The 16,971-nt window shown below is 37.0% G+C and overlaps 1 protein-coding gene across 2 annotated transcripts in view; it reads right to left on the bottom strand.

The window, feature by feature from the left end:
• Window positions 1-3,288: 3,288 nt before the first annotated feature.
• Window positions 3,289-16,971, bottom strand: part of FSTL5 (follistatin-like 5) — a 302,213-nt gene continuing 288,530 nt past the window's right edge. For both annotated transcript variants that reach the window (XM_014945551.1, XM_014945541.1), the window contains one exon: window positions 3,289-6,663. In XM_014945551.1, coding sequence (XP_014801037.1) covers window positions 5,961-6,663 — 703 coding nt within the window. In that variant the 3' untranslated portion in view covers window positions 3,289-5,960. The remainder of the gene's footprint in view (window positions 6,664-16,971) is intronic.

Here is a 16,971-nt window from a genome sequence, read left to right as displayed (position 1 = left end):
TTGGCTGCAGCCGGAGCCCTGCGCAGCCAGGTGTTTGTGCGGGAGTCCCCACGTTGCGGTGCAGGTTGCAGGTGCTGGGGCCGTGTTGGTGTCCGGCGCCGTGAGGGGACCCGCCGCTGACGGCCGCTGCTTCCCTCAAGCCCCGCGCGACGATCCGCTCGCGCTCACGCCCGCGCGCCCGGCACGCGCGCTGCCTTCGCTGTGGCCGCTTTTAAAGATGCCCCCGCCCCGGCCCCGTCAGCCTCTCGGCTCCCGCGCGAGCTTCCCGACCCCTTTCGGGCCTCTCCGCTCGCCATCGGCCCCCGCTCCGCCTCCGGCTGCTCCAAAGGGGGAGCCGCGGCACCGGCCGCTGCCCGAGCGCTCCGGGGGAAGCTGGCGGTGTGCCCGCTTTTTCCGCTTTCGTTCACCCCGGCTTCCCGCACACAGCCTTGTCAACGCGGGGGGGACACGGGAGGAGCTGCGGAAGCGGCTCAGCCCAGGGTCGTCACTCCACCGCATCAGCGTAAGAACCAACGCCTGAATGAAGCCTCGACAGACAGAGTGCCCATCCCACCACCGTTCCTTGTGCACTAGACATCACAAAATTAGCAAACACAAACCAAGGGACCAGCACACCACCAGGGAGAAACGTTCCAGATAGTGTAGCCGACTCGGGCAGAATCCTGCACAACCGTCCAATCAGGAAATACAAACCGTAAGGTTTGGGGAGAAAAATGAAATGAGTCCTCCTCCAACAATACAGTCTGCCCTCCTTCTCCAGGGTGCTGCACAGGGCAACCGCTCGGGGGTTTAGTGGCCTTACCTGAGAGAGAGAATTATATCACAACAAATGGCATAGTCATGAATGAATCTATGCTAGAAACCTTTACTGTTTTGACACAAAACTTTAAGTAAAGTTTTGGAGGATTTTATAAATAAATGTGGAAAAATAAATTTGTGATAACAATCCTATAAAGTCTGATATTTTGGAAAGCCGTTTTAAAGGAAACAAAATTATTCTTTGCATATTGATCCACGTTTTAAGCATTTTTCTGGTTACCTGTGGAAGCAAGAAAGGTTTATGGTTTTTTTGATTTAGTTTTCTCTTTATACATGATAATCTTTACCTTGAGTTTATTTCTTTCAGTAAAGCTTTGAAATTGGCCACGACCTAGCAGAAACAGGGTCTGTCAAGGACTGTCAAGTCACATTGCTACTGGTTGATACATGCTGCTGGAGTACTTAGAGGGAGTCAGAAGTGCCTTAGGGTTAGGTACTGCTGCTAAGTGGCTTTCTTGAGCTTATTGTTCAGAGTCCTCTGTGGAAAATGTGAAGTACCTCAGACTTAGAGCTTGGAGAGGCAGAGGATGAAAAAGGTGGTCCAGAGGTAGCTAGTGGAGCAGACACAGGGTGTAGAACCCCACTATGACTGCAGCTTGCTACTGCCAACGCCTGGAAGGTGCCTCCCACCGTGTTGGATCCAAGTTCAGAAAGCTGAAAATAACCATTTACAGTCTTCAAAGATGTGGCCTTTCTTTGCTTTTAAAATGCAGACGCAGGAAGAGCAGGCAAAAGCTTCCACCTTTTTGTACCCCAGTCAGTCCTGAGAGCACTTGTCCAGGACACAGCATAACCTGGTTCAAATCCACACATTTACACAATAAAGTTAAATCAGACAAAATTGAAATCTGTTGACCAGTAAAATATTTTACAAAGCTTATCCATCTCTATTGGTTTTCCCTAAGGTTGTTTGAGAGAATGATTGGCAGAATAAGGAGAGCAAGTGAAAATGTTAATGAATTTTTGTAATATTCACTGGGCATCATGTTCTTGTAACAACTAATTGATTCATTTTTCCAGAAATTCTTGAAATGCATTACAATTGTTCACTTCAAAATACCATGAAAAGAGGAAAAAATGAGTACAGATGACTGGTAATATTTTTTTTTTAATTATTTGTGACCTATCAATTTATTTACAAATATCCTGCTAAGTATCCTGTTACTGGTTTTTCACTAGGTAAAAATGAAAGCTGATGGTGGTCCTTCAGAAATCAAACTGAGTATCTTGTGGTAGGTAGGCAAAATGTCATAGCTATGTTCTTTTCTTAATAGAACAGTCATACTTTGCAAGTTTGTTATTCTTTAATCCATATTCCCAGAATATTTCATTCCAAACTGAAACGCAGACACTCCCTCGGTGTAACAAAACAGCTGTTCAACAACACAAAGAAATACCGTATTCAAGCTCCAACGATTCTGTTAATTGAAAGAAGGTGAAACTCCCATATGAGTCACTATTTAAAAACTAAATAATACTATGATAGTCTTAAACGTTCAGATGCCCTTTAACTTGTATTTAACAGACAGCCTTACTTAATGATATGGTGTGAGTAGGAGACATCTTATTTGCAGACTTATTAATGCTTTGGCACCGTAATGTCTAGATGTTTGAAATAATTTGTTTAAGGGAAATATATTAAATGCACTGAAGGGTTGTTCTGAGCTCAGTTTACCAATTTATCAGTTGCTTAACTAGCAATCTCTCGCAATTTCATATTATAAACCAAGCAGTGAGAAAGTATATAAATGAGGATAGATGATGATACTCTCGACCACATGCAAAAAGTGAAAAATTGCAAGATCATATTTTGAAATAAAAATCTCTACTAATTTATAAAAGAGAAACTTTCAAAAAAATAAATCGCTGGTTTTAACCTCTTATACATATTGATTGATGTACGTATAGCAGTGCAGCAAATAACTAGCTGTTTATCAGTATGGAATAGTAGTTTAAAAGATGTCTTTGGGCAGGGACTATTAAAAATTTCTACTGCCAAACTGAAGGGAAAAGTAACTTTTTTTTTTGGCACCATTTTTTTCTTTCCCTTGGTGACTCTTAAAAGTAGCCTGACAGAGCCTTTTCTCCACGTCTCAGAAATAGTATTTTTTTCAGTACCTTGGCAAAAGCAGCTCGTCATCACAATCCCTGGTGAAGAACACTCCGTATTGTCCTCGTATGCGCTTCTGAAATTTGTTAGTGTACAGGAACATAGTAGAAACTTTCAGCAGCTGTAACAGAACTTCATTGTCATGTACATTTTGCATTTTCCACTACTTTAATGTAGATCTGTATGAAAATCCTAAATTCTGAAAGTTTATAACAGCTTGTTAGAAATACTGAGTGTTTACCACAAACTAAGAGAAGGCATTTGTTGCCTCTGCTTCCAACAGCAATTAGGAAAGATAGGATTCAAAACCAACTCTTGTTACATCTGGGTTTATATTAAGGGAAATTTGAAACAGTGAAGACAGTGTTTGATTTTTCATTTATTAAATGGGATCAAAGAACTCCTGGACACCAGAAACCTGTTTCAGTTCCATAACAATGGGAAAGAAACAATGGGGTCTCTGAGCTATTACATTGGACTACCTAAACAAAATACAGGGAACTGGCAATAGTCCTTTACCAAACTGCTTTAGCTAGAGTCAGAGATATTCTTAGGGTGGGGATAGAGAAATTGGTTTCAAACAAGAATTCTAAAGTGATTGGGACAGTTTCTATACTATACAAATTACAGTGATATTACTAAGAATTTTTTCTCCTATTTCATATAACAAGCAACATAGTTTATCCAAGTTTTAAAGCTTCTCCAATTGCCAAATGTTGCTAATACAAATGAGTAAGACGCTGCCAAAACTGACAACTGACTTGGATGTTGACAGAGATTGTAAGGGATCATGCAGAACAGCAGGACAGCTTTCAGTGTCGAGGGAATCTCACTGTCATCACAGGATTCAATTATTGTCTGTAATGTTAATGGTTAGGCAAGGAGAGGGCAGAGTAAGTGCACAATCCACCTGCACTGAGCAGACTGGATAGGAAGGTGTGCAGCTCCCAGTTAGCTGTGCGACTGGAGTGCCACGCTTCTTGCTTTGAGCTTGTGTGTTTCTAGAGCTTCTCGACTAGAGGTTTTTGGCTCCAGTGGCTAGGCATGAGAATAGACATCTGTCTATTCTCTAATTACTCTGTGCCTAACTGATTAATAGATTAGCTTTTCTTTGTAGCAGCCAGTTAGTTAAGCTATTCTAAAAAGTTTTTTTTTCTGCACTGTATATTATTTTATATATACAAATACATCTATTTATTTATATATATAAAATAATAAGCATATAAACTTCCTTCTACCTTGCTTTTAAATAAAATCTGTGTTACGTGCCAGTTCAGCGTGGCTACATGGGAGCATTCACCAAAGTCAGGACTGTTTAAAATTTATGGGGTTTATTCTCCTTTTGTCAAGCATTTTCTACATACAGAACATTCACGTGGTGTAAATTACAGAAGAAAAATGCATGAGACAGACTACTGCAAATAAGTGAGTAACAGACGGTTTACATGATTCTTGTTTGTTCACAATGGAAAAAAGTTGTTAAAAAGGGAAACCGATTCAATAGCTAGAAATGTAAGCAGACTCTTATCTTAGTTAAATCTACCTACCAGGAGGTTTGCTCAAGCTAAAGAGAGACCTACTGTATCACACAGGGCAGGATGCTAAATGCACACAAGATTACAGTGCTAGAAAATTCCGTATTTCTAAGCATTTTTACACAATCTAAATTGCAGTAAAATTTTGTTTAAAAAACCTTATTTTTTTCTGATTGCCTTCAGTAAATGGAGGTCATTTTAAGAGCTTATAAGCATTCTTTAGCAAAAACATAATAAAAATAAAAATACTCCCAAAGTTTTAAGTCATTGCTCTATGTCTGAATAGTTGTTTACTGCTGGCTTTCAGATCCTACTGACTTGTTATTCTACTTCTGGGAATCTTATTTTCCCATTTACATGTTTAACCATTGCTAATAGTAGAATTCTAAGTAAACAAACTATAAAAAATACAAAGTTTTTGTTTGTTTTTTGCACTAATCCAATTTGATGCAAGGAATAGAAAACCTGGTGAGAGCTAACAAATATGGATCAATGATACAACGCATAAGCTAAAACATTACCTACTGTAGACTTCAGTTCTTTGCATTTTCAGTTTCTTAAAATGCATTTTGTTTCTTTTTAAATAACAGTTTCCTTGATTATATAAATGAAGCTTTGTGATGCCAGGTTTTTGGAACGTGGTTTACTCTGAAAGAATAAGTGCAATGTTTCTCTTTAGTAGAACTGAAACTCCTTGCTGATGAAAGCCTGTGATAGCTGAAAAACCTAACATCTATTTTCTTCCTAAAAAAAAGGTTAAGCTTCTGCAAGCAGCTGTCTCAACTAAGACTCTCCATAAAAATAAACTCCTCAAATTGCAGTGATCTGAAAACACTGCAAATATAATTTCTCCTTTTTCTCTCTCCATGTATGTTCCACGACTTGAAATTAGAAATTTGATACCAAAAGTTTCTTTCCAGTGACAAGCAATCCTGTAGCCACACTGGGAATAAATTATACATTTTCTATGCTTTACCTTTCGTGTGAGACTTTTGCTTCAAGGCACAAAAAGATTTAACAGTGGACTGGACAGAACAGGACATAACATTTCAGTTTAAGGAGTCAAAGGTTGTACAACAGCTCTTATTTTGTGTCTGAAGCAAACCAAACCAAAATTTGAATCATAAATTTAAGTCTTCCATTTACAAATGAAGAGTATATTAAATTCCCTGAAGCTTTTTGGGTTTGTTGTTTGGTTTTTTTTCCTACTTCCTTTAAAATAATATAGGATATTTATCATCAATTTCAATATTTGGTAATTTCAGTCAAACAACACAGTCTTAGCTAATAATTACTAAGGTGTAACATTATCAAATAACCTTTGTTTTAGTAATTTTTATGTGGAATTTGATTCAAATTGTGTTCAAGTCAAAGAAATAACAGGTATAGAGGGGTCTACCAATTTAAAATGAAAATAGTGTAAATCTGAAGGATGGTGTAATTTAAGTGCAATGTATTGTAAAACTATTAATTCGGTAAATATATAACACAGATCCTTATGCTTCTCCAACCCAAATTACTGTGTTGCCTCTCTCAACTTCAGTGATTTCACAATTTAACTTATTAAGCCGTCCATCCAGGATAAACAGAGATTCCTTGGAAGGTGTCATGAGATACTGACCAAAAAGGCCACTGTCTTTTATAAGACGGTTCTTACTGTTCCAAGGCCATTCACCTGCCTTGACAGGCTCCTTCAGACTCTTCACCATCTTTACCTTGCCAGAGGAGAGCTCCACGAAGAGAACGTCAGTTTGTGTGCTGGAGCTACAGTAGACATTGTATTGATGAGCTTCAGTGAAGGATGGCTGAAAAGCTACGTCAGATATGTGCAAATTAGTGTGAATGTCAAATGCATCCTGTATTTCTCCTCTCGTTGTTATGGACTGGATCCTCATCAGACCTTTAGCATCATCAATGCTGACAAGGTAGTGTCCATCTGGAGAGATATGTGGTGTGCCTGTGATGTCGCCGTTGTATCCGATCACAGAATCAGTAACACCATCCACTATAAGCTGCGGCAGGACAGCCCCAGTGGTATCAGGCTTACAGCAGATAAAAAAATATCCTCCAAGATGTGTATAAGCCAGTGACTGAGGAATGCAATTATAATCCTTTAAACTAATTGTCTTGACGTACGACATAGTTTCTAGATCAATTTTCTGCAGAACAGGTTCATCCTTATGAAGAATAAATCCAAACCTGGAAGGAAAAGCACAAAATCAAAGAAAGTCAGAGCTACTGCGTACATGACGAACGAATGAGGAAAGCCATTATAAGCAAAGCAGATGAGTTAATATGTCCAGCATTGTATTGCTATATATCTCAGCTTCAGATGTTTCAGATACTAAGCAGTTTATAATACTTAATTTTTAGCGTTCTTGTAATTGTAATTTAGAATGCATCAAATAAAATGTCTGAAAACCATCTATCTGATTAACGGGAAAAGTGGTTTTTTCCTTCTGACAGAGGGGAAAGTTAAACATTACTCTGAGCATATCTATTCGGTTATAACTTTTACAAAAGCGAGGAAGGAGAAAAAGATTAAATAACAATAGATAGTACAACGCACATATTTTAATTCATTTCATACAGTTCTTCCACTTTCTTGGGAACATCAAGTTAACCCAGTGCTCATTGTTATTCAGATAATTATCTGAATCGTCCTCATTTTAATTCAGTAGAAATGAATATCGTAAAAGGATTTAGGTTTATGCTTCCCAACTATTCAAGCCCCATATTTCTTACAATTTAAATGACCCTTTATGCTTTTCCATACATCAAGGAATTTTCACTGAATGTGAATAATATGACTAAACTTTAAAACTAGAACTGAATGTTTATAACATTTTAAATATAAACTATATGACTATTCTCTAATGTTAACATATAAGTTCTGAATGCACAATCATTTGACTGTGTATGTGCAAAAACCACTGCTCTAATTATGGCATCAAGTGAAAGTATATTAGTTTTGCCTACAGTCTAAGTAGCATTCACAGCACTTTTCCCAAACAGCTGTTTTCCTTTGGCACATTCCTTAACATAACATTTTCCTCTGAATCATTGATCCTTAGAATGAAGCTGCATGCTGATGTATAATCTAAAAATACCTTCCACATCCTGTTCATATAAAGCACAATGACAGCCATAATGTTCCAACAATTGAGTTGACAATAGCCCAAAATTTTCACATTATACTATGCAATACCAATATATTGACTAATCAGTAAACTACAAAAGTAACAGGCAAAAAGGTTTCAGGACATTGTTCAGCCAGTTCCTCTAATATAAGACAGGGTGAGCTATATTTGCACCCCCTACTGAATTGATATAATCAATATATTGATTTTAATTTTACTCCCAAAATCCTTGCATACTGCTTCAGTATCATAGGATCATAGAACTACAGAATTATTTCAATTGGAAGGGACTTCTGGATTTCATTTGGTTGAACTCCCACTCAGAGAATGCCATTGTGAATCAGACAGTTCACGATTACGAGTTGAGCTGATTATGAGATAATTTTTGTCTTTGATGATTCAGTCACTTTTAAGTAATCTGAATTAAAATGTCTTGGTCACAAAAAGGGTGAGTGACCCTTTACAAAAGTTATGTCAAGATAACTTGATAATAACTGCTACTTTTCACAACGTCTGTTGTTATGTCCTAGAGGAAGACTAGGATCATCAGACAGAATTTGTTTTTTAGCTGTTTTGGCCATCTTGTAACATCCTTTTCTTAATCTTTTTGGGCTGGCATGAAGTTATTGATTCCTGATTCCTTTATTATGTAGTAAACATTTTTTGGTCATGAGAAACAAACTTGTAGTGTATTATGTACAGAATGATCCTGTAATAGAAGAGGTTAAATAGCAAGCAGCATTTTGACATTTCAAATGGTTATGGTATACCTCAGTGTTAAATAACCAATGTTACACACATGAGCAGTGGTTACGAAAGGACAATGGAATTAGCTTATTGATTGTCTTTTACATAACATCCTCCAATGTAAAGAAACAGTCAGTGAAATGTCCAAGAACGGTCACAACATTCTGGACAACAATTTACACATATCTGCTACTTAATCTCTACTCCTGCAAAACAAAAAATCAAAACACCCAGTGCATCTTTAAAGAACTTTTTTCTGGATGAGAATTGACTGAGATCTAGACACTGTCATCACTGTTGGTTTAATATCAAATGTAAAACAAAAATGAAATATTTAGATTGCACTAAAAAAATCAGAAAACATAAAAGCAACAAAAAAAATACACAAAGTTGTTAATGTTATACACAATATAAACTCAGCCAAATTTCTTGACCTGACAAGTTTATTGTGTATAATCAATCTTCAGCCCAATTTCTAATAGTTATGTAACTCCATGCAGACTGCTGGGCTGAGTGGAGGATAACCGTGCTCCTGCAGAGGGAACTGTGGGGTGAACTCAGCAAGAATTGATCCTATAGCTTATATTTAGCATGTACAGGTGGCAGGTTAGAAAACACGGAGAAAGAACATGGAAAAAATGGACATTCTCCTGTGCAACAAGACAGTTGATACAAGCCAGAGAGATTGGGGTATTTTTAGAGAGAGAAACTGAATACATGGGAGAATCTATTTTCAGATATACCTAAACATATACAAAAACAATGATGTGATGTTGAAAATCGCATCAGACACCATCTATATGACTAAATATACAAATACCTTTGCAAGTTTGGCCTATTGTTCTCAGAAACTGTATTAAACATAGTTTAAAAATGTTTTCTGTAATAAATCAGTTATTTAACATATTAGACTCATTTTATTGTATATGTGTGTCCATTATATTTCATGGTACATTTACTCAGCTCAGGAAAATGACTTAAAATTTTGCTGTATGCTTTGACGTGCACTCTAGTTTCTATCCCACTTGAGACAAAACACAAGTAATTTAAAAAAAAAAAAAGTAATGAATTTTAAACTATTTTCTACCACAATACAAATTTAAGAATCTAAATATCTATTTATTTTAAAGATTATTCCAGATGATAAAAATGACCCTTTCTTTCTGAAGTAAAATATAAATGCAAAACAAGATTAGCATCAATTATCTAAATCAGCAATTCTTGCTGATTTAAATCACAATTAAAATTAAGTATTTAAGTCAGTTTGATTCAAAGAAACATGTCTTACTCATGAGTACTTGATTAAACAGTGTTAATGTTCAAATTATGTGATATTTTGGCACTCAAATGTCATTGATTTCAAGAGGAATGTATAAGTTATTAACCTTTGCTTCTCAAATATTATTCCCAGCATGATATTTTTTGAACTACAGGTACACTCAGCTTATGTTAACTTTGGTTGCATAAAACCCTTGATTACCAAAACAGTGAATATATTCTCCAAAGTTACATTAAAGATAAGGTTATATGTAACTTCCCTTAATTTTACATCAGTTTAACATGTGGAAGGACTCACACTCAACAACGAGCTTCCCCATAGGGGAGGATGCTGCCACTGCTTTGTCCTCCAGCTTCTCATTACCTGGTGATACCTTCTGCTAGACAAATCCCCTAAATTCTGCCAGCTAAGAAGATTGCATAAGCAATGCCTGCCACTAAGATGAATTTACTTATCGTGGAATCATTTAAACGCTTATATAGTGTCTGCTGATTAACCTGGTTGGTACAAATGCAATAGTTTAGGAGCCAGAGCAAAATGCGGGTATAAACTTTGCCATTAGCACAGGTAGATTTAAAATAAGGATATTTGTCTACAGCAAGGGACTCCAGAGCTTCAGGGTTAATCATATTCTTACTCTAGAGCAAATTAGCAAACACATTTTAAAACACAAACCAGCTGATAGCCTATCATATCTGAAGTATTTCAACCACCGCTTTCCAAAGCATTCTACTCTCTTGTGGAGATTTATCTATATCTTTGTAACATTTAGTTCCCAGTCTATAAATCAAAAGTAAAAAGCTTACTGTATCTTGGATAGACTGGTCTTGCAATTTAACTAGTGGCTTCCGCTTTGGTCATTGATTTTACTTGAACTCCAAAGAAACCAGCTTCAAGATTGCAACAACCTTATCCTGGTGTTGTATTTGTTGCACTTAGGAGATGCACTCACCTGGAGGTGAGTATACTAAGAGATCAGTTGTGTGAGCAGAATAATACACTGAATTTACTGCAGCAAGTGAAGAACAGAGCGGAATGCCTCGTCTAAGGCTATATAATGATCCACTGGAAAAGTCTGGGTGAAAATATGTTATCTAGGGCCCAACACAGTTTCTAACTGACCATGCTATAAGCTACCATTGCAACTGAAGTCCTAAAAAGGGAACAAGTACAGACAACTAGAATATACCCTTATGAAAAACAATATAGGAAAGCACTTTGTAAAAATAGTATTTGTGAATATTAAAATTAGACAGAACTTTGGACGTGTGTGGAACAGAATCACAGAATTGTCTAGGCTGCAAGGGACCTTTCAAATTATTGAGTCCAACCATCAACCTAACACTGAAAAAGCCATCACTAAACCATATCACTAAGCACCGTGTCTACCTGTCTTTTAAATACCTGCAGGGATGATGATTCCATCACTTCCCTGGCATCCTGTTCCAATGCTTGATAATCCTTTCAGTGTAAATTTTTTTCCTAACATCCTCCCTGCTGCAACGTGAGGCTGTTTCCTCTTGTCCTATCACCTGTTACTTGGGAGACGAGACCGACTCCCACTCTCTACAACATCCTTCCAGGTAGCTGTAGAATGTGACAAGGTCTCCCCTCAGCCTCCTTTTCTCTAGGCTAAACAACCCCAGTTCCCTCAGCCTTTCCTCATCAGACTTGTTCTCCAGACCCCTCTCCAGCTTCGTTGCCCTTTTCTGAACATGCTTCAGCACCTCAGTGTATTTCTGGTAGTGACAGACCCCAAACTGGACACAGTACTCGAGGTGAGGCCTCACCAGTGCCGAGTACAGGGACACGATCACCTCTCGGGTCCTACTCACCACACTGTTCCTGATACAGGCCAGGATACCATTGGCCTTCTTGGCCACCTGGGCACACTGCTGGCTCATGTTCAGCCGACAGTCGACCAACACCCCCAGGTCCTTTTCTGCCAGGCAGCTCCAGCCACTCTGCCCCCAGCCTGTAGCGCTGCAGGGGGTTGTTGGGACCCAAGTGCAGGACCCGGCATCTGGCCTTGTTGAACATCATACCTTTGGTCTTGGTCCATCAATCCAAAAGAAAATCCGAAGTCAGAAGCTGGTAAACCTTCACAAAGGACCTGCCCTTCCCCAGAACCAGAAGTACGGCTGCCAAAAGTAATTTATTAGAACCAATAGGATTTTATCAATACTATTCACACAATTCTTTCTCAGCCTGTTCTATTGCTTGTAATGTTTCAATGCCCCAATTTTAATTCAGTAAAGCTGGACAAAAGTGTAAATACTCAAACAGTACAATCATACAGATGAAAAAGAAGTAGGGAAAAAATAGTTTCAAAGCTGCCAATCTTCTTGTATGTAAAAGGATTTGGCAAGCTGTGTGTTTGATATATTTATTTGTCTGCCTGTGTCAGTGAGAGCTGTGTGGCTGGGGTTTTGAGAAGCTGAACAAATAAAAAAAGAGATCTGTTTGTTCATGTGCCTGTGAGGTTTGTGTGGCTGCTTCTTAGTCTATGAGAATTGTTAGGCAGAGGCATAAGGATGGACTAAGTAGTGGAAGCTCTGGAAGATACAGAAGGGAAAAGGGGAACTGAAGAAAACCGATAAGGAAAGCTAAGGATTCCATGTCTGGTATAATAAACAAATCCAAAGAATGAGAAATTTTGTTACCTGAAGATGAGGAAGTATTTTCCAGGCCACCAGCAATTGACGAAGATGATAAACAGCTTTTTTATAGGAACATATATCTGTCAGGTTAGATAATTTGTTCCTGATAATTTTGAAAGCGTTGACTAGCTCTTTTTAATAATCTGAGATTTTAATAAATCTCAGAATAACAGGAAAACTTGGAAAGTCTAGAAGAAGATTGTTGAAATATTCATAAGATAAAGCCAGGTATCCCAGCTAAGCAGAATAGCTTGATGCATATCCCAAGGAAATAATAAAATAGACAAAATGAGAACCAACTACAGAAAAACATGAACATAATGCAGTCAATATGGTCTTATGGAAAAATGAACTTTGTCAGACAAATCCAATTTAATTTTTTTATTAGAAAACCTTGCTGAAGGTAACTGAACATCAGGAGAGCACACCTTTCTTAGAATAAAACCTGATACCTGAAGGAAAAATAATTTCTCTGCAATAAAAAGTAGTTGTCAATGCAGAATCATCATTTTGCAGGGAAGTTTTACTTCTGCTTGGTACCATATCTGATACTTCACAAAATTTTCACAGGAGATTTGAATTTAAATATGTGTTGAGGACACTAAGGTTGTAAATAATTACAGGAAAGTCATTATATTAGTCAGTTTCTCGTTTAAGCAAAATGTGTTCAAACATAGCCAAGTGTAAAGTTAAGCAACTTTACCTGTGAATGAGGAATGCAGGATGTGTATAGAACAATATCCTGAAAAGTAACAACTATGAAGGGATTTAAGGATCATAGCAGACACGGAGATCAAAGTGAGATCTGAGCCAAAATAAAACAAAAACCAAACCAAAACAAAACCCCAAAAACGCAAAAGTCCTTGTACACTCCTTGAAGAGGACTTGAAGAGGACTGTACAAAAACAAGTTAGTAATAATAATAATAATAGTAATAATAATAATAATAATAATGAAGTCCCATATCTGTGTTCTATATTGGGGAGACGAAATTAAGAATGCTTTGTGTTGTTTTATTTTTGCTCTTCTAAAAAGGAATATTAAAAAATTAGGGACAAGGAAAAATCTGAAAATTATTTGAGGGATGGAGACAATGGTTTTAAGCAATAGTCTGAGAGAGTCCAATATATTTAGCTTATGAAAAATATAATTCAGGCATTATTTATTTACAACATATATATACCTGAAGAGAGAGGATATACTGTTTATTAATGTTGTCTTTCATTTCACAGAGGTATTACAGTAATGATTGCAGACTGAACAAGACAAATCTAAATTAGAAATAGGTATTTTTTTCTAAGAATAAGGATGATAAATAATTGCAACAAATTATCAGAGGGGTGATGAATTTTCTTTGGTGGGAATCTTCAAGTAAAGTCTATGCTCTTTTTTGGAAGATTTGGGAAAATCCAAGCAGATGTAAATTTAGAAATATCAGATTCATTATCTGATCTCTGGATGACTATTTGAAATGCTTAAAATCAATGGCATATACAGGAAGCCAGAGAAGATGTTCTCATGGTCTATTCTAGCCTGTGAATATATGAAACACCATTTTTTGGCTTATGTTCATACAATCAAAATTGCATAAATACAGCAGATTTTAATATTATTCTACTCAGTTATGCAATGCTGAGACTTTAGGAAGCAGCCAAGTGTTTCCAATCTCATTAAATTAATTGTGATTTGATGCAATACCTTAGGTCATACACACACACCCCAAAAAAAGTAATATGCAGAGGAATTTGTCTTTCCACAGCCTTGAGGTTTAGATGCCACTTTTACATCCACTGTATAGAAAAAAGATGTCTTCTAAAATTAATTTACACTGTGTCTGGTCTTAATTAATTGTGAATTTCACATGTGAGTTACTAATAACTTTTACAATTACTGATCTTTCAAACACACAAATATCTCCAAAATAAACGTCCCCCTTGACAACACGTTGATCATTGGTCTCCAAATTCCAGAAATTTGTGAATTGCTTGTATGATGTTACAACTATGCAACTACAACAGCTATAATTTCACTTGGGAAGAAATATGTTCTAAGGCTGGGATGGTCATTCCTTCGAGGTTCATTGATCTAAATGTATAAGATCATGGTGGATAGGTTAGAGGAACAGTGATAGATCACAGAGACCTGCTTCAGAACAGTTACCTGCTTGCACACAGCAATGATCAGTCACAAATAAATTTTAGCCCACTGTCCAATCACATAATTACTGCCTTCTAACCACCAGGTCAATCTATCTGTAGTTCCCTTCTGTCCAGTATTAAGAACCTTCTCAGCATGCCGGTATCAGATTATTGACTTGGCTTTCATTGCCAGGTTGTCCTTCATCTTTCTGATGAGGAGGCAGGAGCAATTGTAAAAAAATAGTACTTACCAAACTTGTCAGAAAATAGTATTACAAGTCACTAAGATTAAAGGCAGTTTTGGATTACACGTTAGTAGATTGGGTGACCCAAAAAAAGCTGTTTGTAATAAAAAAGGGTGATTTACCAGAGCTGTAACAAAATGTTGTCCTCCAGTGGTGTCTATAGGCCCAGTGTAATAGGGAGATTTCACAAAATTGATATTAGTAAGAGAGTTTTGCTGGAGGTCCCAGTAAACCACATCAGTAAGTGCATGGGTTGAGCTTTCACCATCCTAATTATTTTTTTTTCCATTGAAAGTAAAGCAAAGATATTAAATCTGAGTAAAGAACTTACTCTATGTTTCATTCTAATCTGTGCATAGCCAAACTCAACCCCCAAAGCGACCATAATCTTAGAACTTTTCAAAAGCATTCAGTATTGTAAAAGGATTAAAAAATACAGCCATTCAATAATCACATGATGAAGTTGCCTCTGTCACCTATGTACTGTTAGCCTGGGTTTGATACTTGAGAGTACCTTCACTTTTCCCAAATGATTCATAGATAGATGGTGGTTTATTTAATGCAAAGTTTCCTCTCATATAGATTGATATGCAGAAGCCTCCCACTGTTGATAAATCCCTGATCAATATTTATGAAAATCTCAACTCTCATGTCTCTTCTATGTAGTGAAACCATGCACAATATCAGACAGTATATAAAGGCATTTGTCAAAGTGCATACTGGGATCCTGTGCAGCTCAAGCCTGCAAGACATGAGAGCAAATATTCACAGTTCCAGTAATTTATTTTACAGTTAATGCAAGTGGGAATCTGCAGCCTGTGGGCATATCACTCCAACTGGAGTACATGCTAGAACTGCGAAATCTGGTATTGTTTCTTTCTTCACTCACTCCATATGAATAAATAATAAAGATTTTAATCCCAAATTTTCAAGATTTTCAACCACACAATGTGACAAATAGTTAAGAGAAATAGGAATAATAATACTTAGCAACTCTATAGCATTTTCTGTACCCATAGTATACTGGGTTTGGCTGGGATGGAAATTTTTTTCATACCAGGCTATACAGTACTGTATTTTAAATTTGTGAACAAAAATGCTGATAGCCCAGCAATGTTTTAGTTCTTGCTGGGCAGTGTTAGCACAGCATCAAGGCATTCTTTGTTCCTCACTCTGCCCTCCCGGTGAGTAGGCTGAGGGCGGGCAACAGGTTGGGAGGTGACACAGCCAGGACACCTGACCCTAACTAACCAGAGGTATATTCCATGCCATGTAAAACCATGTTCAATAATACAACTCCTTCTAAAGTACCTGCTGCTCCTGCTAGGTGGGGGCTCAGCTGCCAGCTGGGGTCAACCCAACACAGGGAGCCATTAACATCCCATAAAAGCTAATGAGCTTCACAGTACACAAACAAATGGAATCTGAGGTAGATAAGAATGACTTGTTCAATCTAACATAAAAAGACAGAAAAAATATCCTAAAAGTTGTTAATTGCAAAATGCATTTAAAAAAACCCTGAAGTTAAGTTCACGGATGAGTGGCTTTTTTTCCTAATTGTAACGAAAAAAACCCACACATATTTAAAAGTAGGATAATTATGACTAAGTTAAAAACATGTTATAAATTATTACTTCTATATTATCACAATATAGTTTCACAATATACATATGCAATTTTTTTAAAGTATTTTTAAAGCATTTAAAATGTATTTAAAATATGACATTTGGGTCCTAGTTTTATGGAACTGTAAGCCTGCATGTAACACAAATACAGTGAACAGTAAACCCATGAATTGTATCATTTTTCCCCCAAAAGGGTTATCATAATTATCACTGTCCTATTTCCCTAACTACTGTAAAACTGTTAACCTGAAAACTCTCATTGCCAAGCTGACAAACAAAGGAATCTATATAGCAAGCCAGATTAACACTCCACTCTCTCTTTTGTCAGAGTATCAGAAATCTTTCAACAAGTGTTTTTTGAATAACTTCCTCACAGGAACTTGCCAATCATCGAGAAGTAACTTACGTCACGAAGCATGAATGCTAAACTTGTATTTTAAAAAGTATTAATTTTGGAAATCTTACTGAGTAGTATTTTTATAAATCCACACTGCCACTTTTTACTCTGTCTTATCTCATCTATTTTTTCACATTATTCTTCATGAAATTTACATCACCATATATTACATTGTTTGTGACAGGCTTAAAGTATAAAAACAAATTATCTTTCATTATAAATCCTCACATGGCACACAACATGACTTTCACTTACGAAAAAATGTGCACTGTAGAG

The sequence above is a fragment of the Calidris pugnax genome, unplaced genomic scaffold (assembly GCF_001431845.1).
Source record: "Calidris pugnax isolate Ruff unplaced genomic scaffold, ASM143184v1 scaffold15, whole genome shotgun sequence".
NCBI classification, from domain to species: domain Eukaryota; kingdom Metazoa; phylum Chordata; class Aves; order Charadriiformes; family Scolopacidae; genus Calidris; species Calidris pugnax.
Note: the sequence above shows the minus strand (reverse complement) of the source record. Positions and strands in the feature narration are given on the sequence as shown.